This window comes from Oryctolagus cuniculus, chromosome 12 (assembly GCF_964237555.1).
Source record: "Oryctolagus cuniculus chromosome 12, mOryCun1.1, whole genome shotgun sequence".
NCBI lineage: Eukaryota > Metazoa > Chordata > Mammalia > Lagomorpha > Leporidae > Oryctolagus > Oryctolagus cuniculus.
The window spans coordinates 108,971,771-108,998,265 of NC_091443.1; the positions used below are offsets into that span (position 1 = coordinate 108,971,771).

Below are 26,495 nucleotides of genomic sequence, written 5' to 3' on the forward strand. Positions count from 1 at the left end.
GATCCAGGTGCTTTTCCTGGTCTCCCATGGGGTGCAGGGCCCAAGCACCTGGGCCATCCTCCACTGCACTCCCGGGCCACAGCAGAGAGCTGGCCTGGAAGAGGGCAACCGGGACAGAATCCGGCGCCCCGACCGGGTCTAGAACCCGGTGTGCCGGCGCTGCAAGGTGGAGGATTAGCCTATTGAGCCACGGCGCCGGCCCTGTTTCCTGTTTCTCGACCCGGCTCGTGGCACCGGCGCGGGACAGCACTAGAGGAGGGCTTGGCGCCGACTCACCCTGGGCTGGGCTTGCTCGTGCTTGGCTTCTTACGGGACAGACGCTTTACTATATGAACGTTCTTTTTATCGAATTTTCATGCGCTTTTTTTTTTTTTTTTTTTTTGCTCTTTTTGCTTCTTTTAGACTTAACATTTTATGTAGGCATATGTCTGAAATTTGTATTTGAAAACAGCTTGAGGGCCGGCTCCGCGGCTCACTAGGTTAATCCTCCGCCTGCAGCGCTGGCATCCCATATGGACACCGGATTCTGTCCTGGTTGCCCCTCTTCCAGGCCAACTCTCTGCTGTGGCCAGGGAGTGCAGTGGAGGACGGCCCAAGTGCTTGGGCCCTGCACCCCATGGGAGACCAGGAGAGGCACCTGGCTCCTGGCTTCCGATCAGCACAGCACCGACCGTAGTGGCCATTTGGGGGGTGAACCAATGGAAGGAAGACCTTTCTCTCTGTGTCTCTCTCACTGTCTACAACTCTACCTGTCAAAAAAAAAAAAAAAAAAAGAAAAAAAGAAAAAAAGAAAAAAAAAATGCTTGAAAAGTATTTTATTTCTTTTTTGCAGGAGTCACGGAAAGCAGCGGTGTTTCCTTTGTGCTCAGCGTGTATGTTAGGTTTATTTCAACTTCTATTTCCTGACTTCCGTGATTCCAGAGGTGTTGATTTCATTTCTTGTATAGGATTTCACGCGGAGGATGCTTTAAAAGTGCTGTATTTTTAGAACCATTTTCAAGAAGAGCCAAGGCATTTAGGTATAAATAGATACTACAGACTTTGAGTGGCTAACTTCTGTCACATTTGCTGTGTCTAGCTTCACTCATTGATTAAATCCCTGAATTGAGTTCCTCTTATATTCTGGGTGCTCTTACTGGCTGAACAAGACAGATAAGGTCCTTTGCCCTCTTCTGGTAGTGTGCCGCACACTGTGAACCGACAAGTTGAGGAGAGGTGTTGGAGGGCGGTGCTGAGCAGCCAGGGAAGGTGTCTTTGAGGCGGTAAGGAGCTTCTAGTCCCCGAGTGGAGGAGAGGAGAACGTTCTGGAGATACCTGGTTCGTAGTTCTCGAAGAGCAGCTCCAGTGGGTTTGAGAGCAAGGCAGGGGCCGTCATGCCTGGAGAATAGTTAGGGTGGGGGAAGTGTCATGATTTCTGTAACGTGAAATGTGATAGGTCAGACATCTTTGTTTTCCATTTTCTTGATTCGACTACTCGGCAGACTTTGCCTTTCTGTATATTTTAGAATCAGCTTTCCAGTTTATTTTGGTTCACAGTTTGTATTGATGCATACGTCATTCTGGGAGAGTTGGCAGCACCTCACTGAATCCTTTCGTCTGAAGGTGGAATGCGTCTCTCCGCCTAGGTAGACACCTCCTGCTTCCCAGCAGTCCTTGCTCGCTTTCCTCGTAGAGTTCCCGCAGCTCATCAGACTTATTCCCAGGCATTCTGTGTTTCTAAAACCCTGTTGTGTTCTCAGTTCCCGGTGTTGTCTGTTGCTGTTATATGGAGTCCAGCTGGTTTTTCTGCATCGAGCTTGTGTTGTGGTCTTGCGAGCTCATTCTTGGAGTGAGACTTGTTTCTCAGCGTTCTTGGGTATTCCATAATCATGTCATTGCAGATGTGGACCGTTCGCCTTCTCCTTCCCAGTGCTGAGGCTTTTTGTGTCGTGTTGTATTGCACTGGTGGGGATCTGCAGTGATGTTAAATGGAAGCACACGTGGTCAGAGAGCAGATGCTTGCTTGGAGGGAACGCGTTCAGTATTTCACCATAAAGTATGATGTTAGCTGTCATTGCTTTGTAGACACTAGCCTCCATGCCCTCCACATATCATAGATGGGTGTTGGATTTTACACTGCCTGCATTTGGTGACCACATATGATTTCCTCATGTATTTTGTTAATGTAATGATGGAAGACATTGATTATTTGTTCACTTTTAAAGATTTATTTGAGAGGTAGTTACAGAGAGAGGCCTTCTGTCTACTGTTTCACTCCCCAGGTGGCCACAATGGCTGGAGCTGTGCTGATCTGAAGCCAAGAGTTCCTCCAGGTCTCCCACATGGGTGCTGGGGCCCAACTACTTGGGCCATCTTCTACTGCTTTCCCAGGCCGCAGCAGAGAGCTGGATCGGAAGTGGAGCAGCTGGGACATGAACTGGCACCCATATGGGATGCTGACACTGCAGGCAGAGACTTAGCCCATTACGCCACAGCGCCAGCCCCGATTCTTTTAAATTAAGCTTTATTTTGAGATACTGATAGAACCATATGCAGTTATAAGAAGTAATACACAGGGTCCGGCGCCATGGCTCATTTGGTTAATCCTCCGCCTGCGGTGCCGGCATCCCATATGGGCGCCGATTCTAGTACCAGCTGCCCCTCTTCCACTCCAGCTCTCTGCTGTGGCCCGGGAAGGCAGTGGAGGATGGCCCAAGTGCTTGGGCCCTGCACCCCACGGGAGACCAGGAGGAAGTGCCTGGCTCCTGGCTTCGGATCGGTGCAGTGCCAGCCATAGTGGCCAATTGGGGGATGAACCAGCGGAAGGAAGACCTTTCTCTCTGTCTCTCTCTCTGTCAATAACTCTGTCTAATAAATAATAATAAAAGTAATACACAGAGGTCCCATATATTCTGCCGTTTCCCCCACTGGGCACTTCCTGCAAGGCTGTCACAGGGTCACTGCTGGTGTGTTGACATTGGTGTGGTCCAGCTGCAGGACACTTCCTTACCACAGGGCCCCTCCCCTTGCCCTCCTCAGCAGCATCAGCTTACCCCTCCTTGATCCTGGAACCACGCATGTGTTCTCCATTATTTTTTTCTCAAAGACGTATTTATTTGAAAGGCAGAGCAACCTAAAGAGAGAGTGAGACCGAGAAAGAGCTCTCCCATCCCCTGGTTCACTCCTCATGGCTGTCACCACTGGGCCAGGCTGAAGTCAGATTATAGCTCCATCCAGGTCTCTCACGTGGGCAGCAGGGGCCTGACTACGTGGGCCGTCACCCTGCTGTCTTCCCAGGCACAGTAGCAGGAAGCTGGATTGGAAGCAGAGTGGTGGGGACTCAGAGCCGGCACTGTGATACAGGATGTTGATGTCTCAGGCACCGGCCTAACCTGCACGCCACAAGACTGGCCCCCTGCTCTCCATCTCACAGCTTTGTCTTTTCTAAAGTGTTGCATGAATGGAATCTTGTAGCATGTAACTTCTGGAGGGGTCGGCGCTTTCCACCTGCCCCCACTACATGGATATACAGCAGATTATTGATTGACCAGTCAAAGATTGTCTGGGTTGTTTGCAGTTTGCTGCTGGTGCAAGTAAACCTGATACTAGCACTTGTGTATGGTACGGGTTTTTGTGTGAGCGTCTGTCTTCCTTTCTCTGGGTGCATGACCCATGAGTGTAGTTGCTGGGTTGTCGCTCCCCCTCTTCGTGGAGGAACGACACAGGACCCTGCGCTGTTCTTTCGTCTGCTCGGCCCTCCCCGGGTTTGCTGCTGGTTCTTCCCGGGTTGGCTACCGACCCTTCCACCTCCGTGGAAGGGCGGTTCCCCCTGCCGCTTTTCCCCACTTCCACGGGGGAGCGGCACACCGCCGGCCGGCTCTCTCGGGGGCTGCACAGGTGTTCCCCTTAGATGTTCCCGGTGCATGTTGTCTCTCTCCTCCTTTATAGTCCTCTTCCACCAATCCCAACTCTGCTACCCACACGCCGAGTACGCTGCTCTCCTCCAATCAGGAGCAGGATCAGCTCCTGCAGGTTATTGGTCGAACTGGAGGCAGCTGTGTAGAAGCTGTTTCTCCCTTCTCAGCGCCATATTGTGGGAGAGCATATGCATAGAATAAGTCTTAATTCCAGTAACAGTCTAGTTCGAGTTGCTCCCAGTTGCTCCCCACACTGGGTCACACAAGAGCTGTGGGTTTGGATTTTTTGTGAGTCACCAAATTGTCTTCCAGAATGGCTGCACCATTTACCGTTCCCATTAGGAACTTAGGCCTGACAGTTTTTCTGTGTCCTTGGCTAGCACTTGGTGTTACCACTGTTATTGATTTATTTTGAAGGGCTGGGAGGGAGACAGCTTCCATCTGCTGGTTCACTTTCCAAGTGCAGTCGACAGCCGAGGCGGGGCCAGGCTGGGGCCAGGCACTGGGAACTCATTCAGCCTTCAGCATGAGCAGTAGGGACCCGTGTACCTAGGGCACCAGCAGGGTTTGCATCAGCAGGAAGCTGGAATCAGACGCAGAGTCAGAACGTGAACCCAGGCGCTCTAATATGGGATGTGGGTAGACAAACAGTGTTATTATTTTTTTAAGATTTTATTTATTTGAGAGGTAGAGTTACAGACAGTGAGAGCGAGAGACAGAGAGAAAAGTCTTCCATCCATTGGTTTATTCTCCAAATGGCTGCAACGGCCGGAGCTGCGCTGATCTGAAGCCTGGAGCAAGGTGCTTCTGCCTGGTCCCCCACGAGGGTGCAGGGGCCCAAGCACTTGGGCCGTCTTCCACTGCCTTCTCAGGCCACAGCAGAGAGCTGGATTAGAAGAGGAGCAGCTGGAACTAGAACCGGCGCCCATATGGGATGCTGGCACAACAGGCGGAAGATTAACCTGCGCCATGGCACCAGACCAATATATATATATATATATTTTTTTTTAAGATTTTATTTATTTGAAAGAGTTAGAGAGAGAGAGGTCTTCCATCCACTGTTTCACTCCCTAGATGGCCGCAGTGGCCACATCTGCACCATTCTGAAGCCAGGAGCCAGAAGCTTCTTTGAGGTCTCTCACATGGGTGCAGGGGCCCAAGGACTTGGGCCATCTTCCATTGCTTTCCCAGGCCATAGCAGAGAGCTGATTCGGAAGAGGAGCGGCCAGGACTAGAACCGGCACCCACATGGAATGCCTGCGCTGCAGGAAGAGGATTAACCTAGTGCGCCACGGTGCTGGCCCCCTAACCTTGCTTATTGATATGTGTGCTCTTGGGGCTTGTGCTGTGTTGTAGTGGGTAAAGCCGCTGTTTGCAGTGCTGGCATCCCATACGGGCACCGGTTCAAGTCCCGGCTGCTCCACTTCCAATCCAGCTCTCTGCTGTGGCCTGGGAAAGCAATAGAAGATGGCCCAAGTGCTTGGGCCCCTGCACCCGTATGGGAGACCCAGAAGAAGCTCTTGGCTCCTGGCTTCAGATCTGTTGCGGCCATTTGGAGAGTGAACCAGCAGGTGGAAGATCTCTCTCTGCCTCTGCCTCTGCCTCTCTGTAACTCTGCCTTTCAAATAAATAAATAAATAAATAAATAAAGTCTGTCTTTAAAAAAAGCCCGCATGCTCCTGCTGGAAGCAGTTGTACCGGTTGTTTTTGTGCTCTATCACCTCAGTTAAGGATGTGACAGAGTGTGTATAGTTAAGCAGTGTTTGACACAGAGCCTGCCGTAGTATCTTCTGTCTGAATTTAATGGAAAATCCGTCCCTTGGTGCACTGAATCGTTGCCTCTCTTCACAGTGCCCCGGCATCGGCAGCATGGCTACTGACTGGCTGGGCAGCATCGTGTCCATCAGCTGTGGCGAGAGCCTGGGTGTCTACCAGGGCAGAGTGTCCGCCGTGGATCAGGTCAGCCAGACGATTTCTCTCACGCGGCCCTTCCACAACGGGGTGAAGTGTCTTGTGCCCGAAGTCACCTTCAGGTGAGTGTCCCGACAGATCTCCCCCGCCTGGCCTGGTGCTCTGTTGAGTGGGAGGGGGTCTGGCTGCCAGAACCCCCTTCCCAGGGCCTTGTCAGGCGGGAGCGCCTGCGGTCTTGGGTCTTGACCTCAGCTGCCATCTGGTTCAGCTGCGACTCTGGCTTTCAGCTAACGATTAGGGGTTTGCGGAACTTTACTTAACTGTCAGTGTGCAGTAGTATTTAAATGGGTCAAATTCAGAGCAACTTTTTTTTTTCGTTTATGGTTTCTAAATTTTGTATTTGGGATCTTTGTTAGCTTTCTCCCCGTGTACGTGTGCCTCTGTGTGTAGGTTTGTGTCATGGTGCATCCCCAGTGCGTATTGTAACCTTGGCTGAAGCCCCCAGGGATGAGCAGGGCCTTTTCTCAGTATTTGCTGGTGAATCTCGACTGGACTTGTGCCTTCACTCGCCTGTGTTCACCGGTTTGGTGCAGGCAGGTCCTGTTTTTTTTTTTTTTTTTTTTTTTTTTTTTAAAGATTTTATTTATTTATTTGAGAGGTAGAGTTACAGACAGAAGGAGAAACAGAGAGGTCTTCTTCCGTTGGTTCACTCCCCAGATGGCTGCAACAGCCGGAGCTGCACTGATCCAAAGCCAGGAGCCAGATGCTCCTCCCTGGTCTCCCATGCAGGTGCAGGGTCCCAAGCACTTGGGCCACCCTCCACTGCCTTCCCAGGCCACAGCCGAGAGCTGGACTAGAAGAGGAGCAACCGGGACTAGAACCGGCACCCATATAGGATGCCGGTGCCGCAGGCGGAGGATTAGCCTACTGCACATGGCGTCTGCCCCAGATCCTGTTCTTACGTACCTGAAAAGGAGAGGGAGGCTGTGGGGTAGGAGCTTTCTTGATTTGCTGAGCACTCCCCTTCCCCACACCTGCCACACATAACCTCTCCCGTGGGTACACCCACTCCCACTGTGTGCAGGGCTGACCTTACATGGCTGTGCGTCTTCAGCTCTGGCCTTTCTGGCTCCTTTCTCCTGCATTCTCATTCCCGGGCTGCTCCCATGGTAACACTCTCTTTGCCCTGACCTGGCTTTGGCTGTCAGGTTTTGCCTGTCTGTCCCCTTCCCTTTTTACCCACAGTCCTTTGCAGAGCAGAGCAGTCTGCCTTCGCTCTCCAGCGCCTCCTGCCCTTGGCAGCTGCTAGCTGACTTTATCATCTTAGGGAGTAGCTGCTGTCAGGGTTGCAGCGCCCTAACCGCCCGCTTTAGTCTTGGTTCTAATCCTGTCTGAACGTACTTTTCCTTTTTAAAAAGGAGAGATAGATTCAAGTATGAAAGGCAGACATTTAGATGGATCTCCCACCTGCTGGCTCATTAATCTAAATGCTCTCAATAGCTGGGGCTGTGTCGGGTGGAAGCCAAGACCAGGAACTCAGTCTGGGTCTCCCACATGAGCGGCAAGGACCTGCGTACATGAGCCATCACCTGCTGTCCCCTAAGGTGCACGTAAGCAGGAAGCTGGAATGGAGAATGGAGACGGCGCTCCAGTATGGCACCGCTGCATCACAAACAGTGTCTTTTTTTTAAAAAAAAGATTTGTTTTATTTGAAAGAGTTACACGGAGAGAGGAGAGGCAGAGAAAGAGAGGTCTTCCATCCATTGGTTCACTATCCAATTGGCCACAATGGCTGGAGGTGCGCCGATCCGAAGCCAGGAGCCAGGAGCTTCTTCAGGGTCTCCCACGTGGGTGCAGGGGCCCAAAGACTTGGGCCAAGTTCCACTACTTTCCCAGGCCATAGGAGAGAGCTGGATTGGAAGTGGAGCAGCTGGGTCTTGAACTGGCGCCCATATGGGATGCTGGTTCTTCAGGCCAGGGCGTTAACCTGCTGCGCCACAGTGCCAGCTCCAGCAGGCAGTGTCTTAAGCACTGTGCCAAGCGCCTGCCTCCTTAACTCTGAAGCACCCTCTCTGCAGTCTGTGCCATCACGTTGGGTTTTCTTTCCCTGTATTCTTTGTGTTCCTCTGTTCCTTTACATAGAGGCTTTTTATTTAAAGGTTCTTTTTCTTCTTCTTTTTTTTTTTTTTTAAAGATTTATTTACTCATTTGAAACTCAGAGCACTCATCTGTTGGTCACTTCCCAGGTGGCCACAATGATCAGTGCTGGGCCAGGCTGGAGCCAGGCGCTCCATACGAGTCTCCATGTGGGTAGCAGGGGCTCAGGCGCTTGGGCCATCCTCTGCTGCTTTCCCAGGTGCACTAGCAGAGAGCTGGATTGGAGCTGGGACGTGAACTAGCACCCACTTGGGAGGCTAGCGCTGTGGGCGGTGGCTTTGCCCACTATGCCGTAACACCAGCCCCAGACCACCTGTTAAGATTGGTGACTTCCTGTTCCGTCGTGGGTTCCTTCCTCTGTCTGTGTTCCTGGACAGTCTTGTGGGTGCCTCCTTGTGCGTCAGCAAGGGCTCAGCACAACCCCTGTCGGAGCTCGAGACGCTCTGTCCCTGGTCACTTCCACCTGGAAATACGCAGGGTAGCTGGACTTCAGTTTTCTGAGCTGAACTCATCATGCTTAACTGTAGATTTCTCCTTCCAAAGGTCTGCCTTTCACCCAAGTTAGAATTTCGGAGTCATAGTAGACTCGTCCTCTTTAATCCTCACATTTAGGTGGTTGCTGAATCCTGTGAAAATGCCGCGTTGCCCATTCTCCCGTCTCCTTGTCGCTCACCTGGTTCATCTCCTCTTTCTTGCTTGGTCTCCTTAGTGCCTCTGCCTCTAGTTTCTCTGTCTCACTATAGCCAGTGGGAGGAGAAACTCAGCGAGATCCTGTCTGGTCCCTGGTTGTCCCTGCAGCCTCATTCCTGAGAGCCATGCGTCCTCCCTTTGAGTGACACGGTCACGGTCACAGTTCCTCCCATGGCCATGTTTGCAGTCTCTGCCTGAGAAACCTTTCTCCCCCGTTGTCTGCTTGGCCAGCTCCATCCCCTCACCCCCGCCCAGACTGAGCTCACGTGTTGCCTCCACCTCCCCAGCTGACTTCAGTGTTTTACTTCTGGTTCTGTGGTCCCTGAGCACACTCTGCCATAGCCCGTTCTGCTTTTGATTGATGTGTTGAGTCTTCTCCCCTGACCCGACTGTGAGCAAGCGCCTTGTGGGTGCACAGTGGTTTTCATCTCGGTAGCCTGTTCCTAGCCCAGGGCTCACCACGTAGCCGTGAGTGCTCTCTGTATGCCTGTTGGTGAGCAAGGGAATGAATGTTACTGGGACAAGCCAGTGCCCCTCCCTCTCTCTCTCTCTCTCTCTCTCTCTTTTTTTTTTAAGATTTATTTATTTAAAGGCAGATTTACAGAGAGGCCAAGGCAGAGACAGAAATCTTCCATCCACTGGTTTACTCCCCAAATGGCTGCAACAAATGGCTGGAGCTGGGCTGATCCGAAGCCAGGAGCTTCTTCAGGTCTCCCACGCAGGAGCAGGGGCCCAAGCACTTGGGCTATCTTCTATTGCTTTCCCAGGCCACAGCAGAGAGCTGGATCAGAAGAGGAGCAGCCAGGACTCGAAACGGCGCCCATATGGGATGCTGGCACTGCAGGTGGCAGCTTTACCCGCTGTGCCACAGTGCCGGCTCTGCCAGTGTCTCTTGAGAGACCAGTGCCGTGCCAGCTGAGTGTTCCTAGCTGAGCCCTGTCTCCTCTCCTAGTGCGTCAGAACCCGCTGCACAGCAGTCCTGACCAGTGGGGCCTTTTCTTTTGTTTCTTACCACGATTAGAATTCTGAGACTTGGATCCTCTTGTTTATTTCAGGGCAGGTGACATTACAGAATTAAAAATTCTGGAGATACCAGGTCTTGGAGAGAGCCAGAATTCTGGAGACCTTCATCAGCCAGAATTAGGTCCCTCTGGTGTGGGGTACCAAGTGGGCATCAACCAGAACGGCACAGGCAAGCTGGTCAAGAAGCCGACCTCTTCCAGCAGTGCCCCCCAGACCATCCCCAGAAGGACAGACATGAGGAGCCAGGACGCCACTGTCTCGCCCCAGCAGCACTGCTCCAGGAGCTACGTGGACAGGCACGTGGAATCCCTGAGCCAGTCCAAGAGTTTCCGGCGCCGGCACAACTCCTGTAAGTAGGGCCGAGTTGCTCTTTCTCCTTAATGAGACGCTCCAGGGCTCTGCTCTCCCTGCTGCTCGCTGACAGGGCCTTTATTGTTCTGATGGAAAGGGAGCTGGCAGAGCCTCACAGAACACAGCGTGGTTCTCTCACTGCAGATGTTACGGGGAAGGAAATAAGCTGTTCAAGACAAGCGCGAGCTTCCCGGCCCTGCCCCCGCGTCACCTCCCTCCTCGGGAGCTGTCAGATGTGCCCAGAGTCCACCGAGACTCGGCCGTGGTGGGCCAGGTCTGAGCTGAAGTGCACGCGGGCTGTTGAGATTCTGGAGTGGATTGGCTGGGTCCTCAGAGGAGAGGAGGCGCCTGGCCCCACATCTCTGTGATCCCTTGTCTGACACACTGACAATTTAAAATGTCCTGGGCCAGGCATTTGGCCCATCACTGAAGACGCTGCTTGGGACATCTGCATCCCATGTCCCAGTGCTTGGGTGTGACTCCCAGCTCTGTTCCTGATTCAGCTTCCCACTGATTGCACCTTGGGAGGCAGCAGGTGATGTCTCAACTACTTGTGTCTTTACATTTATGTGGGAGACTTGGATTAAAAAAAATTGTTTGAAAGGCAGAGGGGGCCGGCATTGTGGCATAGTGGGTTAAACTGCTACTTGAAACTCCAGCATCCCATAAGGGTGGAGTTGGAGTCCTGGCTGCTCCACTTCTGACCCAGCTCCCTGCGAATGTGCTGGGAGGGAGTGGAGGACGGCCCGAGTGCTTTGGCCCCTCCACCATGTGAAGACCCAGATGAAGCACCTGGTTACTCATTTCAGCCTGGTTCAGCCCCAGTGGTTGTGGCCATTCGGGGAGTGAACCAGTGGATGGAAGGTTTCTGTCTCTCCTGCTTCTCTTCTGTAACTATGCCTTTCAAGTAAATAAAATAAATCCTTTTTTTTTTTTTTTTTTTTTTGACAGGTAGAGTTACAGACAGTGAGAGAGAGAGAGACAGAGAGAAAGGTCTTCCTTCCGTTGGTTCATCTGCCAAATGGCTGCTACAGCCAGAACTGCACTGATCCGAAGCCAGGAGCCAGGTGCTTCTTCCCGGTCTTCCATGCGCATGCAGGGCCCAAGCACTTGGGCCATCCTCCACTGTACTCCCAGGCCACAGCAGAGAGCTGGACTGGAAGAGGAGCAGCTGGGACTAGAACCGGCGCCCATATTGGATGTTGGCGCCACAAGCGGAGGATTAACCAAGTGAGCCACAGCGCTGGCCAATAAAATAAATCTTAAAAAAATGAAAGCCAGAGAGAGAGAGGGAGAGACCAGTCTTTTATTTTCTGGGTCACTCCCCAAATGGCCACAACAGCCAGGTCTGGGCCAGGATAATCCCAGAAGCCAAGAATTCCATCCAGGTCTTAACACATACCTGGAAGGGGCCCAAGCATGTGAGCCATCTGCTTCTGCCTTCCCAAGTACATTAGCAGGGAGCTGGAGCGGAAGCAGAACAACTGGTATTTGTACCAGCCCTCTGATAGGGGATGGTGGCATTACAAGCAGGAACATAGCAACACTGCCACAGTGCCACCCCCTGAGACCTGAGTTGAGTTCCTGTCTCTCACTTTTAGCCTGGCCCAGCCCAGGTTATTGTGAACATTTGGGGAATGAACCAGTAAATGGGTGATCTGTTTGTCTTTCTCTCTCTGCCTTTTAAATAAATAAATATTTTTTTTTAAAAAGAGACCAGTGGGGCTGGCGCTGTGGCATAGTAGGTAAAGCCAACGTCTGCAGGGCCAGCATCCCATATGGGCGCCTGTTCATGTCCCGGCTGCTCCACTTCTCATCCAGCTCTCTGCTGTGCCTGGGAAAGTAGTAAAAGACGGCCCAAGTCCTTGGGCCCCTGCACCTGCGAGGGAGACCCGGAAGAAGCTCCTGGCTCCTGGCTTCGGATTGACGCAGCTCCGGCCGTTGTGATCAATTGGGGAATGACCCAGCAGATGGAAGACCTCTCTCTCACTCTCTCTGCCTCTCCTGTCTTCATACAACTCTGCCTTTCAAGTAAATAAATAAATAAATATTAAAAAGGGGGGGGGGGAGGGTGACCAACGTTGTGGCATAGCAGGTTAAGCCTCCACCTGCAGATCGGGCATCCCAGTTCGAGACCTGGCTGTTCCACTTCCCACCATCTCCCTGCTAATGTGCTTGGGAAAGCAGCGAAAGGTCACCTAAGTGCTTGGGCCCCTGCACCCATGTGGGACACCCAGAAGCAGCTCTGGACTCCTGGCTTCAGCCTGGCCCAGCCCCAGATGTTGCAGCTATCTGGGGAGTGAACCAGCAGATGGAAGATTGTTCTCCCTCCCCCTCCCCCTCCCCCCCTGCTCCCCTCTAATGCTGCCTTTCAAATAATTTTTTTTATAGAAGTAAGTTAATATTTCCTAACGTCCCATCCCTTTGGCACAGGAAGGAGAATGGGCACTGATGCCAAGCTCGAAGGTATAGGTGTGGGTGTGGGTGGGGCCCGCGTGCCTGCGTGGGGTGGGGGTGGCCCGCGCGCCGCCCTGCCGCCCCACCTTCTCCCGCAGGGCCTCGGGGGCCGTCCACTTGACCAGCAGCTTGCCCGTGTCCTGGGTGCTGGAGGCCTCCTTGGTGAGGCCGAAGTCGCTGACCTTGGCCATGTTGTCCTCGGACACCAGCACGTTGCGGGCGGCCAGGTCTCGGTGCACAAAGTTGTTGCCTTCCAGGTACTCCATGGCCTCGCACACGTCTCTGCGGGCAGCACGGGCGGGGCTCAGGGGCGCCGGGGCGGGCTGGGGTCCTGCTCCCCTGAGCCCCCCGCCCCCGGGGGCGGCCGCACTCACAGCGAGAACTTGAGGAGGCAGTCGCCGCCCAGCACCGAGCGGCCGCGCGACCGCAGGTAGTCCACCAGGCTCCCCTGCGGGGCAGCGGACACTCAGGACCCGGGGTCAGCCCCGCCCCCAGGACCACGCCCTGCACCTCCCACTGCTCGCTCATGGTCCCCACTCCGCGGAGGGGCACGGGGAGGCTGGGATGGGGCGGCCACTGGTCCCAGGTCAGGGTGTGTGTGGGGGGCCCACCTTGGCCATGTACTCGGTGACGATGTAGAGCCCGCCCTTCTCCTCCACGATCACGCCCAGAAGCTGCACCAGGTTACTGTGCCGCAGTTGCCTGCGGCGGAGGGGGCGTCAGAGTCCGCCCCGCCCCGCCCCCGCCCTGGCCGCCACCCCCGCCCGCCCGCCCGCCCGCGGGACTCACGTCATGACCGAGGCTTCAGCCAGGAAGGCCTGGGCCGTGGCGTCGCTCTTGATGCACTTCACGGCCACTTTGTTGCCCCGGTAATCGCCCAGCATCACGTCTGCGGAGAGCAGAGGCGCTGACGCCCTGGTCCCTGGTCCCCGGCCCCGCCCCCCGCCTCCGGCCCCGCCCCCAGCCCCTCCCCTCACCTCAGAACTCCCCCTTCCCGATGGTCTGCAACAGTTTCAGCTCTTTCATGTTGAGCGCCCAGCCACCTGCGGGGAGGGCGTGAGGGCTGGAGGCGGGCCTGTGGGTCCCGAGCCTCCGGGACGGCCACGGGCTGGGGGCACTTACTGCGGTAGAACTCGTCCTGGGCGGCCACCGTGCCCTCCATGACCTTTGGTTTGATGAGGCGCGTGCAGAGTCCATCGGCGTCCGAGGTGTAGTGCTGGGGAGGGCAGGCCAGGGCGCTCACGCAACGCCCAGCGCTCGCCACCAGAGGGCGCCAGAGGCCGGTCCCGCCCAGCCCGGCTTGGCTGTGATGGGGGAGGGCGCCCCATTTCTGACAAGCCCAGCCCCTGACACGTGGCCTGTTCCCCGGACCGCTCCACACCTGGCGGTTGCTACCATTCCGGGCCTGAACCCCGGCTGTGTCCGGACACCAAGCTCCAGCCAGGTGCGCTCAGCGACCCTCCCCTCCCTGGTCAGGCCACACCAGGCCAGGGAGTACGGGCAGGGCGGCTGCCCGCGGCTGTGGGGCTGCGTGGGCACTGCCCGGGCAGGTGCAGGAGCCTGGGCCGCCCCGAGGGCCGCCGCTCTGTGAGTGCCTGTGAGACCCCGGTCTCTGGGTCCGTCCGCCGGGCCCTGGACTGCTCACTACTCTGCACCTGTCTCCCCCGCCCCCACCGCGGCTGCCCCGCGGGGTCAGGCGTGAGAGCAGCAGGGCCCCTGGACTCCCGCGCCCACGGCCCAAGGCGGCCTGTGTGTGGGCGCCCGCCGGCCGGCTCACCTCCACCAGCTGCATGAGGTTCTCGAAGTACACCTCCTCGTCGATGCTGAGCTTGCTGGCGTGGTACATGATGCGGTAGTGCTCCACCTTGCCGTCGCAGCTCACGCACAGCGTGTAGTCCCCGGGGTAGTTGGTGCTCTCCCGCACCAGGAACAGGCCCGTCTCCGGCGGGTACAGGAGCCGCTCGGCCTGCTCCCGCGTGATCTTGCCGTGGAACCAGCTGGTGGGGGGAGGCCTGGGGGTCACGGTGGCCCGAGGGGGCGGAGCCCGGCGCCTCCTCCCTCCCAGGGTACTCACGGCATGAGGCTGAGCTTGGTGCCCGCCTTCACGCCCTCTCGCTTCTGGACGTAGTTGGCGGGGATGATGCCCTCACGGCCCACCTTGTTCTTGGCTTTGTACCAGTTGGGGTCCTGGGGAGAAGGCGGCCCACAGCCTCTCAGGCTCTGCCGGCCCCACGGGGGGGCTGAGACCCAGGGGCAGCCCGGGGCGGGGGGTCCCCGTCTACCTTGGTGACGGCCACGATGGTGAGCACGTCTCCTTTGCAGAAGGGTAGGTCCTGCTCGGCGGTGCCGTGGAAGCTGTACTTGGCGATGCACTCCGTGCCCGAGGGCCAGGCGGCCTGCAGGGGGGCGGCGGCCGGGACCCTCTCACCCACACGCCCTCCATCCAGGTCACAGCCTCTGCAAGCAGGGATGAGGTGCCCCTTCCGCCGCCCTAAGCCCTGACGGACAGCCCATGCGGGGCCCCTGCCTCCCGCTACCTGTATCGCCGACATGGTCTCAGGAGAGCTGGTGTCCCCGAGTCACAGCAAGGCCGGCCTGTCGCCTGGTACCATCAGAGCTGCGGGGAGAAGGGACGATGGAGCGGGGCCGTGCGCAGACGGCCCCCACCCAGCCCCTGAGACTTGGGCCCGTCCCTGCGTGCAGATGACACAGGCTGACGCTCCCACTCTGGGGACCTGGGGCCGGCTCTTCCCGCCCGGCCAGCAGCCGGGGAACCCGAGGATCAAGGGGGCTGCCGACCTTAGGCCGGCCTCTGTGGGGCAGCGGCAGTGGAGCCGCCGCCGGTCAGCACACCCGGCCCGCGCGGCTCCGAGGCAGGGAAGGAGCCGTGAAGCCCAGGTCATGCAGGCCCTCAGCCCACGCGGGTCTTTCACCGACACGCGTGCCCAGCCTCTGCCCCCGCAGACAGAGGTGGGTCTGCGCCGGGAGACAGCGTCCCCGAGATGGGCGGAGGGGCGCGGCCAGCAGCGGGGTAGGCACAGCAGGGAGACCATGCCGCAGCGAACACAGAGAAACCGGCCCTGAGGCAGGCGAGATGGAGGCCTCGCGGCGCCCAGGGATCGAGGCTCGGCCGGAGCCCTGCCCGCTGCTGCTGCTGGGACAGCCTCCCCCGTCACGTGGGACAGTGCTGATGCGAGCAGCCAGGGCTGGGGCCCCAGCAGGACAGCACACGGCCTTGGGAGCCAGCGGGAGCCCGGGACACGGCCACGTCCAGCCTCAGCCCCAGGGTCACGGACAGGCAGAGGGGAGCTTCCGACCCGGCTCCTCCTCCTAGGGCGCGTGGGGGCCAGTGACCCCCCCCCTTGTGAGTCCCAGGTCCTGCACCAGCAAGGGGGGCCGGGACCCCTGCCGCAGGCTGTGGAGTGGCGGGTGGATTAACCCTTCAGCGCCCGGCCACAGAAGGGCTCCCTTCCCCCGAGCACTCCTGGCCCCTCGGTCCCGAGGCCAGCCCGTCCACCCCAACCCCTCGACAGGGACAAGAAGGCCCGAGGAGGACGACTGAGCCCCCAGCACAGGAGGGCCCTGCACGGTACGGGAGAGCTGTGAGCTCCTCACTCCACCTTATACTGGGGCTCCCACTTGAACGGGGGTGGGGTGCAGCCAGAAGGCCCTTCTGAGCGGGGCCCTGCCAGCTCGCCCCTCCCCCACCCTTCCCCAAGTGCACCGCCACCGGGAAGCGTGCAGGCTGCAAGCTGCCAGTCACCCCCAGCTGTCAGTTTGCAAACACTGCTTCCGGCCCACAGCTGCCACCGCCGCCTCCCCACGGCCTGGATGATAATAACAGAAATAATGGCAGGCCCGGGTGCCGGGCGCGGGGTCTGTGCCAGGCCCGGTCCTTGGCACGTGCGGATCCGCGGCACCCTGCCGGCTGTGGCGGGGGCTGTCGTTACTCCCAGCTTACAGGAGAGGCCCGCGTGGCCCCGGCCCAGGCCACCCCTCCATCGCCGGCCGGTGATGACTCCGGAGACGGCAGGCTCTAGGAGGATGCCCAGAGGGGAAGCCCCTCCCCTGCCAGGTGGGAGGCTGCAGACCCAGGCCTCCTCCCTGGGCGCTGAGTTCTGTCACGTGACCTCCCGGGGCCCACCCCTTCCCCCCAACCTTGGGGTACAAGACTGCTCCCGGGAGGGCAGGTGGCCTGCACAGCTCCAGCTGCTGCCCAGGGTGCGGACAGCCAAAGGCAACAGGAGCCACTGAAGGACGACGGTGGCACACGGGCCCAGGCTTCACAGCAGGGAGACCGGCGGCCGCCTGCGCCAGGCAGCGGGGCTCAGCGGTAACAGCCAGGGGCCGAGCCGGGCCCCCGCTGTGTGGCACCGGCCGTGCACTGCTCCTTCTGTCCAACCCGCCCCAGCCAGGAAGCCACAGTCCGAGGGGACCACAAGCAACCGACTCCAGACTCCAACATCACTAAACGTTACCACCACCACCACCACCCCCCGCCCAAAGGTGGGAGCACGTTCTAGACTGTTCTAGGTTAAATCGGATACTAAAGAAATATGCAAACGAGGTTCAATGAGTGATCCTAAAGTGGATCCTTGATTGAGGGAAAACAGGACCACAGGGGGAGGGCACTGGTGTGGAATTACGGCCGGTGTCCAGAGCTGTGACGGTGGCACACGACGGATGGGTTAACAGTCACACTGCAGCGAAACAAAGCACCAGGAAAATACACACGCAGGGGCGGGCATTTGGCACAACAGCTGAGATGGGGCTGGCACTGTGGCATAGCGGGTAAAGCCACGCCCTGCAGGGCCAGCAGCCCGTGTGGGTGCCGGTTCGAGTCCTGGCTGCTCCGTTTTTGATCCAGCTCCTTGCTGATGGCCTGGGAAAGGAGTGGAAGATGGCCCACGTGGGAGACCCCAAAGAAGCTGCTGGCTCCTGACTTCGCCCTGGCTCAGCCCTGGCTGTTGCAGCCATTTGGGGGGAGTGAACCAACAGATGGAAGATCTCTTTCTCTCTCTACCTCTGTCAATCTGTAACTCTTTCAAAAAAAAAAAAAAAAAAAAAAAAGAGAGAGAGACACGACCCTGCTTGGACACCTGCGTCCCTGCCTGAGAGCTGGGGTTTGAGTTCTGACTCACTTCTGACCCAGTTCCTGCTGAGGCACACGCAGCAGGTGACGGCCCAAGTGCTCGGGCTCCTGCCACCACGAGGGGAGATCCAGCTGGGGTTCTTGTGTCAGCCTGCTCGAACCCCAGTTGTTGGAGGAATCCGGGGACCCTGTGGATGGACGATCTCTCTCCCTCTTGCTTTTTTTTTTTTTTTTTGAACAGGCAGAGTTAGAGAGAGAGAGAAAGGTTTTCCTAACATTTGTTCACCCTCCAATGGCCGCCACGGCTGGCGCACTGCGCTGATCCGATGGCAGGAGCCAGGTGCTTCTCCTGGTCTCCCATGGGGTGCAGGGCCCAAGCACTTGGGCCATCCTCCACTGCCCTCCCTGGCCACAGCAGAGAGCTGGCCTGGAAGAGGGGCAACCGGGACAGAATCCGGCGCCCCAACCGGGACTAGAACCTGGTGTGCCGGCGCCGCAAGGCGGAGGATTAGCCTAGTGAGCCGCACGCCGGCCTCCCTCTTGCCTTTCAAGTAAAATGGAAATAAATAAACATGCACACCCTTCGCTGGATCCCACTAGCTGTAGATCAAATATATTCAAAATGTCGCACCCGTCCTGAACAGGCAGGCTTTTCTTCGCTGCACAACACGGCAGGGCGATGCTGCCCAGAGCACCCACAAGGCACCGGCAGACTCATCTCCGAGACGTGCAAGCAGCCGGAGGGCACGGGGAGGCCAGGTGCAAGCAGGGGGCCACTTCCCAGAAGGCCTCACCATCCGTGCCTCGCCAGGAGGCAGGGAGTCCTGGACAGTCACCACGGATCCCAGCAGGCCACTGCAGACACAGGCAGGCCGGCTCCTGCGATGCTAACGCCCTGGAGACCGGGAACCCTGCTTCCCACCTGACGAGGCAGACGAGGGCCCCGCCCACCTGCCTGGGCCCCTGCACCCACGAGGCAGACCTGGGTGGGGTTCCAGGCTCCCAGCTTCCGCCTGGCCTGGTTGTCGCCATTGTGGGCATCTGGAGAGCGAACTAGGGGATGGAAGATCTCTGTCTCTTTCTCTTTGTTGCGCTACCTTTCAAACACACAAATACAAATAAATAAATAAAAAGGCTAGATGCAGCTCATACGATGCTACTTCAAAGCAGCTGTGGAAAAAAACATTCAAGATAAGTTTATATTGGTGCAACCAAATCCTAAAAACCACAGTTTTTTTAATAAGCTTACTTTTATTTCCTTTTTCTATGAACTTTTTGAAGTCCTCTGCTGCTACCAGCTTTTTTTTTTTTTTAAAGATTTATTTATCCATTTGAAAGGCAGAGACAGAGAGAGGACTTCCATCCACTGGTTCACCTCCAAGATGGCCGCAACGGCCAGAGCTGCACCAATCTGAAACCAGGAGCCAGGAGCTTCTTCCGGGTCTCCCATGCGGGTGCAGGAGCCCAAGCACTTGGGCCACCTTCTACTGCTTTCCCAGGCCATAGCAGAGAGCTGGATGGGAAGTGGGGCGGCCGGGACTCAAACCTCTGCCCCTGTGGGGTGCTGGAGTGGCAGGTGGCCACCTCCCCCGCCGCGGGCCCCACCAGCCATGTCCGACACCGGGCTTGCTACAGGAAGTGGCAGCAGAGAGGGGTGAAGTTTAAGGGACATTTGCTTTTTAACTGCACTATTTCCTGTTTCGTCTTTTTTTAAACCACATGTATCCATTACCTCCCTCCAGTAGCAAACCAGCCACATTTTAAAAGCTGGCTCACGGGAGGCCTCCCTGGTTCCCCGGCTCAGCTGGGGCGCAGGGAGCTCATCACAGCTGCAGCCCCAGCGCCTGCAGACGCTGAACGAATGAATGAACAAACAGGGAGGCGGGCGGGCCGGCCGCGCCACACCAGGGTCCCGTAAGGGACAGGCTATATTTAACCCCACTGGGACAGCAGCTGCCTCCCCACCCCCACGCGGCTCAGGGACAGGGCCCTGGGATGTGGCGGGGTGAGCTCTTCACTGACTTCCTGCCCCAAACTCTGCTCCCAGCAGCCCTTGTGCCGGGGTCCCGGGAACAGGCTGGGCATTGTGCCCAGGCGCTGAGGTCAGTGGCCACAGCCCCAGGCAGGCCTTTCTCGGGAGCCCAGACCGCCGGGCAGGGGAGGACGAGGGAGGAATTGGGGCCAGGAACTCCCAGGCTGCCCTCTCCCTGCCCCCCTCACCCAAACGCCACTGCTTCAAGGGGCGTGGGAGCCTTTGCCAAGTGTTTACACCCAGCTAAAAATACCCACTAAAAGGGGAAGTGTACAGGGACCGGGGGACGCAGAGCCGCAGCCCCTAGAGACGCTATGGCAGCCACCGGACCCAGCTGGACTCTGGGGGGGGCGGGGTCAGCAACAGGAAGGGCCCAGCCTTCCCAGGCTCTGGGCAGTGCTAGGGAGCCGCCCCGTGCGCCCAGCATCACGCGTGGTGAGCCGGGAGGGCACCCAACAGAACCAGAGCGAGGACCCGGCCTCCCGCCTGTCGCCAGTCCGCTCAGTGCTGTGACAGACCGAGCAGAGAGCAGGGCAGCCCGGGGGACTTCCAGGAAGAAGGGGCGGGGGTGCCGGCGCCCCACAGAGGCGCTAGGCCTGGCTGCAAGTGTCCTGCAGCCCACGGGACAGCCACGACAGAATGAAGTGTGGGATCCCGGCACGCCCTGGGGAAGGGCAGCGCACCTGTGGCGGAGCCCAGCAGCCGGGCTGGTTGGGCGGCAGTGAGATGTCCTGCGCGGGTCACCTGACACCCCGGGCCGCACGCACGAGGCAGGCGGAGCAGCCGTGGAGTCCCGCGGACCCCAGCGGCCCAGGCCCAGGCATCTCAAGGTTGGGCAGCAGTGGAATCGCACACAGGACCCGTGGCGACGCCATCACCTCCCTGGGCGTCCGCAGGCAGGACGGGAAGACACCCGCTTCTGCTCCATCGCCCGCTGCCAACCCCACTCTGGGACCCTCGGCCTTCAGCACCCCTGGCCCCAGGGGAAAATGGCTGAAAAACGCTAAAAACCGGATTACAGCAGCGCGACGTCTTTTCCCCTGCCCTAGTGACTCAGTGGGACCGGAACCCTGTCTAGCGGTTTGGGCAGAGGCGGCCGATGGGGAGCCGCCTCCTCCCCCCCCCCGCCCCCCACCGCGGCAGCCGACTGGCCCAGAAAGGTTTCTAATTACCGCTCAGGAACCTAATTACCTACAGGCGCGGGCAACGGGGACTGTGGGCCTCCCAAGGGCCCTCACCCAAGCCTCGGCGGCCCCCACCCCAGCAGCACAGGCTGTGGCCTTTGCATCCTCATTTGCCTACATTTGCATAAAAGCCACTGGGCCCTGACCTCCCAAGACATTTTCCAAGTCCTGCAGCGTCCCTGGCCCTCACCCCGAAGTCTCCCAGCCACAGGAGACTGTGGCCCAGAGCCCCCAGATTCCTGGCCTCCTCATTTCAGAACTGGGACCGGCAGAGCTGGCGGCCTGGAGGTGGCGCAGTGCCGCTGGCGGGACAGGGGGGCTTAGCAACGCCCTCCCCCAGCAGCACAGGAACCAGGGCAGCTGCCCCCACCCGGCGCGGCCCCGGAGGGTCCCAGGAAACGCAGCGCAGGGAGCTGGGCTCCGCAGGCCTCTCCTCCCACGTTTCCTTGGGCAGCACAGGGGGTACCTGATGACCGGCAGGCACGGATGGGGGTCTGCCCCGGCCTCTGCTCCGAGAAGCACAGAGCCGCTGGCGCCCACTTCGGGCTCCGTGCAGACCCCCTGGCCTTGCACAGAGAGGCCTGGAGCTGGCCCAGGGCCACACAGCAACCAGAGGAGCGCCACACATGAAGCTCTGTTCCCACCCTGCTCCCTTATTTGCATGGGCCCCTCCCCTGCCAGGAAGTCCTCCAGGTTGCTCTGGCCCTCGTGGCTCCCCAGCTTCTGAGCCCCCACCAGCCCTGCCAGGAAGTTGGAACCACAAGCCCCCGCCCCGCCAAGTGACACCACTGGCCAGCGGGGGAGCTGGTCCCAACCTCCTGTGTCCCTGCAGCATGGACAGGCACAGGCGCCCGCGGCCGGGCAGATCCCGGGCTGCCAGGCAGGCAGCGTGGTGGGTCACAGCACACCCAGGTTTCCACCCCAGCAACCGACCGCAAGGCCAGCAGAGCGCAGGAGCGTGGGGGCGCGGCGGCCTCTCTTCTGCTCGCTCACAGACCCGGAAGGGGAGGGCGGCGGCGGGAAGCTGCGGTCGGAGGGGGTGCAGAGCTGTCCTCACTGCACCTCAAAACCAGGAAGAGAAACCGAGGTGGCCCAAGGGCAGGCTGTGCTGTGCTGGACAAACCCTGGGCCTCAGTTTCCCTGGGAGGGGGAAGTGGGCACCTCTCTGCCAATCTGCCTGATGGACGGGTACAGGCTACGCCCAGCGGGCGGTGCAAGCTGCCTGGTGCCCAATCGAGGCACACCCCCAATTGGTGGCACCCCCCTGAGCCTCAGGCCGGGCGGCCTCACCCCAGCCACGCAGGGAGCACACCGCTTCTCCTTCCCCAGCTCTTTATTTTTAGGTCTGAATTTGACTTTAATCATTAGTTAGCGGATTCTATTTCCAGCCCTTGGATGAAGGGACCGAGAGGGGAGGGAGGAGGGAGTGCTCCCTGCTGGGCGTGGGGGGCGGCCCTCTCCTCCACCCATCCTGTCCCCGATGAGGGCAGAGGGAACTGAGAAATACCCAGAGGGCTCGCGGCAGCCAGGCCAGCGTCTTGGGGTGGACCCCACCCTGTGACCTCACCGCAGCCCGAGCCGTGAGGCCGGAGGGCGGCAGCGATGCCCGCTTCCCTTGCACCAAGCCGGAAGCCAAAGCCTGGCAGCCAGGGTGCAGGTCCCGCACGCACCTGCCCGTGGGACCCTGCCTGGGTTAGCTCCCGTGCGGCTACGGGGTCTCGGGCCCAGGGAAGGCCAGGCAGAGGCTGGCCGCCGCCTCCCTCACCCGCACACTCAGGTGAGGCACACCTGTGGAGGAGGAGGAGGAGGCGGCCGCCCCCACAGTCGGCCCCTCGGCCTTGGGACAGGCTGGGAAGACCAGGCTGGCAGGGTGGGGCCGTGGAGGTGCCCGGATCCTTGTCTGAGCCTCAGGCTCAGGAGGCGTCTGTGTCCAAGGGAGGGCTGCGCTGGCCTCGCCCAAGCCAGGAGGCAGGAGGCCACTGGGCACTCAGCTCGGATGCTGCGAGGCCGGAAGGCTGATGGGTGGGGTCAGGCCGGACACCAACCAGCGGCCGTCTCCCCAGGGCCAGCCCCGGGCCTGGGCCAGCCAATCGCAGGGTGACGGGGAGGGGAAGGCAGGCGAGCTGGGCAGGGCACTGGCCAAAGTAGCCCAGACCCTCCGGCTGGAGGGGGCTCTCTGGGTAGGGACCCCCCCACCTCTGCCCATGACTGGGGCCCTCCCTGCACCCCCTCCTCGTGAGGGGTGAGGAGAGCAAACGGGCTGTGCCAGCATCCCCATTACATAAAGGACCCTGGCTCCGGGGGTCAGGGACCTGTCCATTGTCCATCCACTCTGGCCGACGTGGCGTGGCCGGGCCTGGCACCCGCGTCGCCCAGCTCCTCTCTTGGCTGTTCTTGGGACACACAGGGATGACCCCAGGGACAGAGGGGCGGCACCGCACAGGCCTGGCCCGAGGTGCCCGCGGCCCTCTGCAGCTTTCTGAGGCAAAGTTTCCCGGAGCGCGAGGCCCCCTGGGAAAACGCTCAAACGCAGCATCAGCAGTGGCCGGCGGACGAGGCCTGCGGCCCCCCAGGAAAGCTTGGGGGATTTCTGCTGTTTTCTAAGTCTTTCTGCTTGGCTTTGGTGCTGGTTGTTGCTTTCTAAGTTGGGAAAACTAGCACACCCGTAACTTTTGTACAGTGACCCCAGAACCGCCTCCGCGGACCCCACCTGACCCCCACTCGGGCCCAGGCGCCTGGGCCACTTCTGCCACGGCATAGACCCGTGGGGACGCCGCTCTGTGGCCTCTTCCCCAGACTCAACGCCTCTGCCCTTTGGGGACACGTGTCAGGGTTCCGAAAGTCCTCAAGAGGCATGGCACAGAGCTGCACCCGCCACCGGCCCCAGGCTCTGCCGGCTCCACTCCGGGGCGGGGGCACTGAACCGGGCCCCTCTCCCTCTCGGGCTCGGGGGCACCACGCGTGGCTCGGCCTCGGCGGAGGCAGGAGGCTCCTGGTGCAACGCAGAGGGAAGAGCGGCCACTTCTGAGAGCCAGGGCGGCCCCGAGGTCACCGAACAGAAACCACATCCCGAAGCCGTCCTCTCCACACAGGCGGGGGCCCTGGCCTGCCCCTCAAAACCCCCCAGGCCTCTCCAGGCAGGCTCCGGCTCCAGGACCTGGCCAGGTCTCCTCTGTGTGTGTCCCAGCAACTGGCAGAACCCTAAATCAAGGGCGGCCCCCCACACCCTCCCTCCTCTGCTGGGACCCCCAGGGCCTGGCCCCTCAGGTGTTCCCGCTCCCCCAGAGTTCCCATGCCAAGGCGCTGCCAACGGGGAGGGGGCTCTCAGGCTCCTGCACAGACAGAGCCGCTGGAGGCGTGGGGAGGCCTGGGTGGGGGCTGACCCCCCACCCCTCAGAACTCATCCCCTGCAGGGGGCACCCAGCCCCAAGCACCAGGGGGAAATCTCAGGGCTGGGCCGGAAGCCCCCTCTCGCCCTCCGCAGGGGAGCACGTGCTCACCCCACAAGGCCCCCTGGGGCTGGGCCTGCGTCCTTAGTGGGCGAGGGTGCACCCAGGGCTTCCCCCCACCAGCAGCAGCCCCGGCCTCTGAGCTGGGGGCAAGCACTGCCCGCCTCATCGTTCCACCAGAGGCCAGGGGCAGCTGTCCCCCTCTCTGCCCTGCTGAGCCTCAGGTCCCCGCAGGCCGACAAGGGAGCCCCAGTTAAGCTCCCAGGCTCTGGTGGCTGGACACACCCCTTCCTGACACCTGGCCCCGGCCCTGAGGAACCTGGGAGAATGGGCCGAGCCAGGTGGCAGGAGGTGGAGGCACGGCTATGGCCTGGTGTCACCTCCACCCAAGACCCAAGCCCTGCCCATGTCCCCACCCAAGGGTCAGAGATCTCTGAGAGTGACAGGTTCAGGCCCTGGACCTGGGTCTCCGGCAGAACTCAGGGGTCCACTGGGGCTTCCGGCCCGGACCAAGGCAGGGGTCAGGAGCAAGCAGGCCAGGGCACCTGCAAAGGCTCCGGCCCACACCGATGCTCTTCCCCTCCCGGGGGGGGGGCCTCCGACCCCCTACCCACCCAGAGCTCCACTGTCCGGAGCTGGGGGCCCGACAAGCCCTGTGGGGCTGCAGGCGGTCCCTCCCTCCCTCCCTCCCGGCCGGCTTCTGACAGTGGCTCCCGGGAGAATTCGAACCCGACAACGATGGGGCGCCCCAGGCGGTGGGGGGTGGGGAGTGGACGCGGCGGCGGCGGCGGCCACGGGAGCGGGACGGGCCACCCCCGCGCGCGCCCCCCGCCGCAGGCAGCCGGGCACTCACCTCTGGCGGGGCACTGCGGTCCGGGCGGCATCAGCGGCCTGCGGGACGCTCCGTGCGGCCGGCGGGCAGGGGCGGGGCGGGGGTCCCCGGGGGAGCGGCACAAAGAGCGGCGGCACGGCCCGGCGGAGGCAGGGGGCGGCCGCGCGGCCCGGGCCGGGCGCGAAGAAAGGCGGCGGCGGAAGGGGGCGCAAACAATGTGGCCCGCGCGGCCCGGCGGAGTTCCGCTTCCCCGCGCCGCCCCGAGGCTCGCCGGGCGGACGTCGCGCCGGCGGCCGGGGGGCCCGCCCCGCACGCTCGATCGGGGCCGGGGGCCGCGGGCTGCACGCCCCGCGGGCTCGGCGGCCGGGCGAGGGCTGGGCGGGCGGGACGGCGGCCGCGGACGCCCCGACGGCGGCGCGCGCGCGCGCGCTCGGACCCCGCCCGGCAGGACCCCGGGGCGGCGGCGCGCGCGCTGCGGCGGGCGGGCGGGGGGCGCGGGGGGCGCGGCGGCGGCGGCGGCCACCCTCGGCTCGCCCGTGCTCCGCGGGAGGAAGCTCGCAGGCCCCGGCGAGAGGAAGCGCGGCCCGGATCTCCGCCCGCCGCAGCGCGCCTGCGCGAGGGCCTGCCCGGCGCGGCGGGGCGCGGGCGGCGCCCCCTGTCGGGCGCCGGGGACACCGCGGGGGGTGTGTCCGCGCCGGGCCTCGCGGGGCTGGCCGTGCGAGGGTCCGTCCCAGCCGCACCCCCGCGCGCCGGCCCCGGGTCCGTGTACGGAGAGCGCGCCCTCGCCTCGCGCAGGGGGCGCTCCTTGGTGCGCGCAGGCTCCTCGGGCCCTGCCAGGGGGGCTCCTAGGAGGACCGCTCGGTCGCCGTCCGGGGGTTCTCGGAGGGTGGACGGCAGACTGACGGGCCCAGAGGCGCTCGCCAAGCGGGAGGTGATGGAAGGGTGGAGGTGGTGCGCCAGGTGCAGCGGTGGGAGCTGGGCTCCTGCAGCCACAGGGCTGGGAGAGTCCGGACAGCCTCCCCGGGACCCTCTTGGACTTCACGCTCAGCCTGTAGGTGACAGTGAGGGAGTAAGTGGTCAGTAGCTGAGTGACCCTGGGCCGGTGTCTGAACCTGTCTGTCTCTGCATTTGATAAAACGAGGGAAATAACAGCTTGTGCGTCTCTGGGGTTTGTGGAGAGGAAATGAGTTAATATGTCTAAATTGTTTTGCGTGCAGCCGCCGGCGCACGTGGTGGGCCCTCGGTTAAGTACGGGCTGTTATCATTCACCGCCGTGGAGGAGGGGCGGGGAGGGGGCCAGCCCGGAGCTGCAGGAGCTGGCAGTGGGCTCAGTCGTGGGCAGGCGGACCTGGAGTTTACGGGCACCTTCTGGGAACTGGCCCTGGAGCCAGGGTCTGATGTAGGGAGACAGGAGGATGGGC

The 26,495-nt window shown here is 60.4% G+C and overlaps 2 protein-coding genes across 4 annotated transcripts in view; one reads left to right on the forward strand and one right to left on the reverse strand.

Annotated features, from left to right (window-relative positions):
- EDC3 (enhancer of mRNA decapping 3) overlaps positions 1-26,495 on the forward strand; it is a 128,324-nt gene that overhangs the window by 7,259 nt on the left and 94,570 nt on the right. For 2 of the 3 annotated variants that reach the window (XM_070054668.1, XM_070054669.1), the window contains exons 2-3: positions 5,748-5,929; positions 9,710-10,026. The gene's annotated coding sequence lies outside the window, so the exon portion shown is untranslated. Of the gene's footprint in view, positions 1-5,747; positions 5,930-5,961; positions 10,027-26,495 lie in introns of those variants that run through there. The other variant, XM_070054670.1, reaches the window with a different exon arrangement.
- On the reverse strand, positions 799-25,649 carry LOC127482770 (tyrosine-protein kinase CSK). The gene is given in 11 exon segments (XM_070054681.1): positions 799-1,952; positions 12,572-12,767; positions 12,860-12,933; positions 13,097-13,187; positions 13,275-13,374; positions 13,463-13,528; positions 13,608-13,701; positions 14,263-14,482; positions 14,560-14,672; positions 14,768-15,102; positions 25,096-25,649. Coding segments are annotated over 10 exon segments (1,305 nt in total). The 5' UTR covers positions 15,038-15,102; positions 25,096-25,649; the 3' UTR covers positions 799-1,871.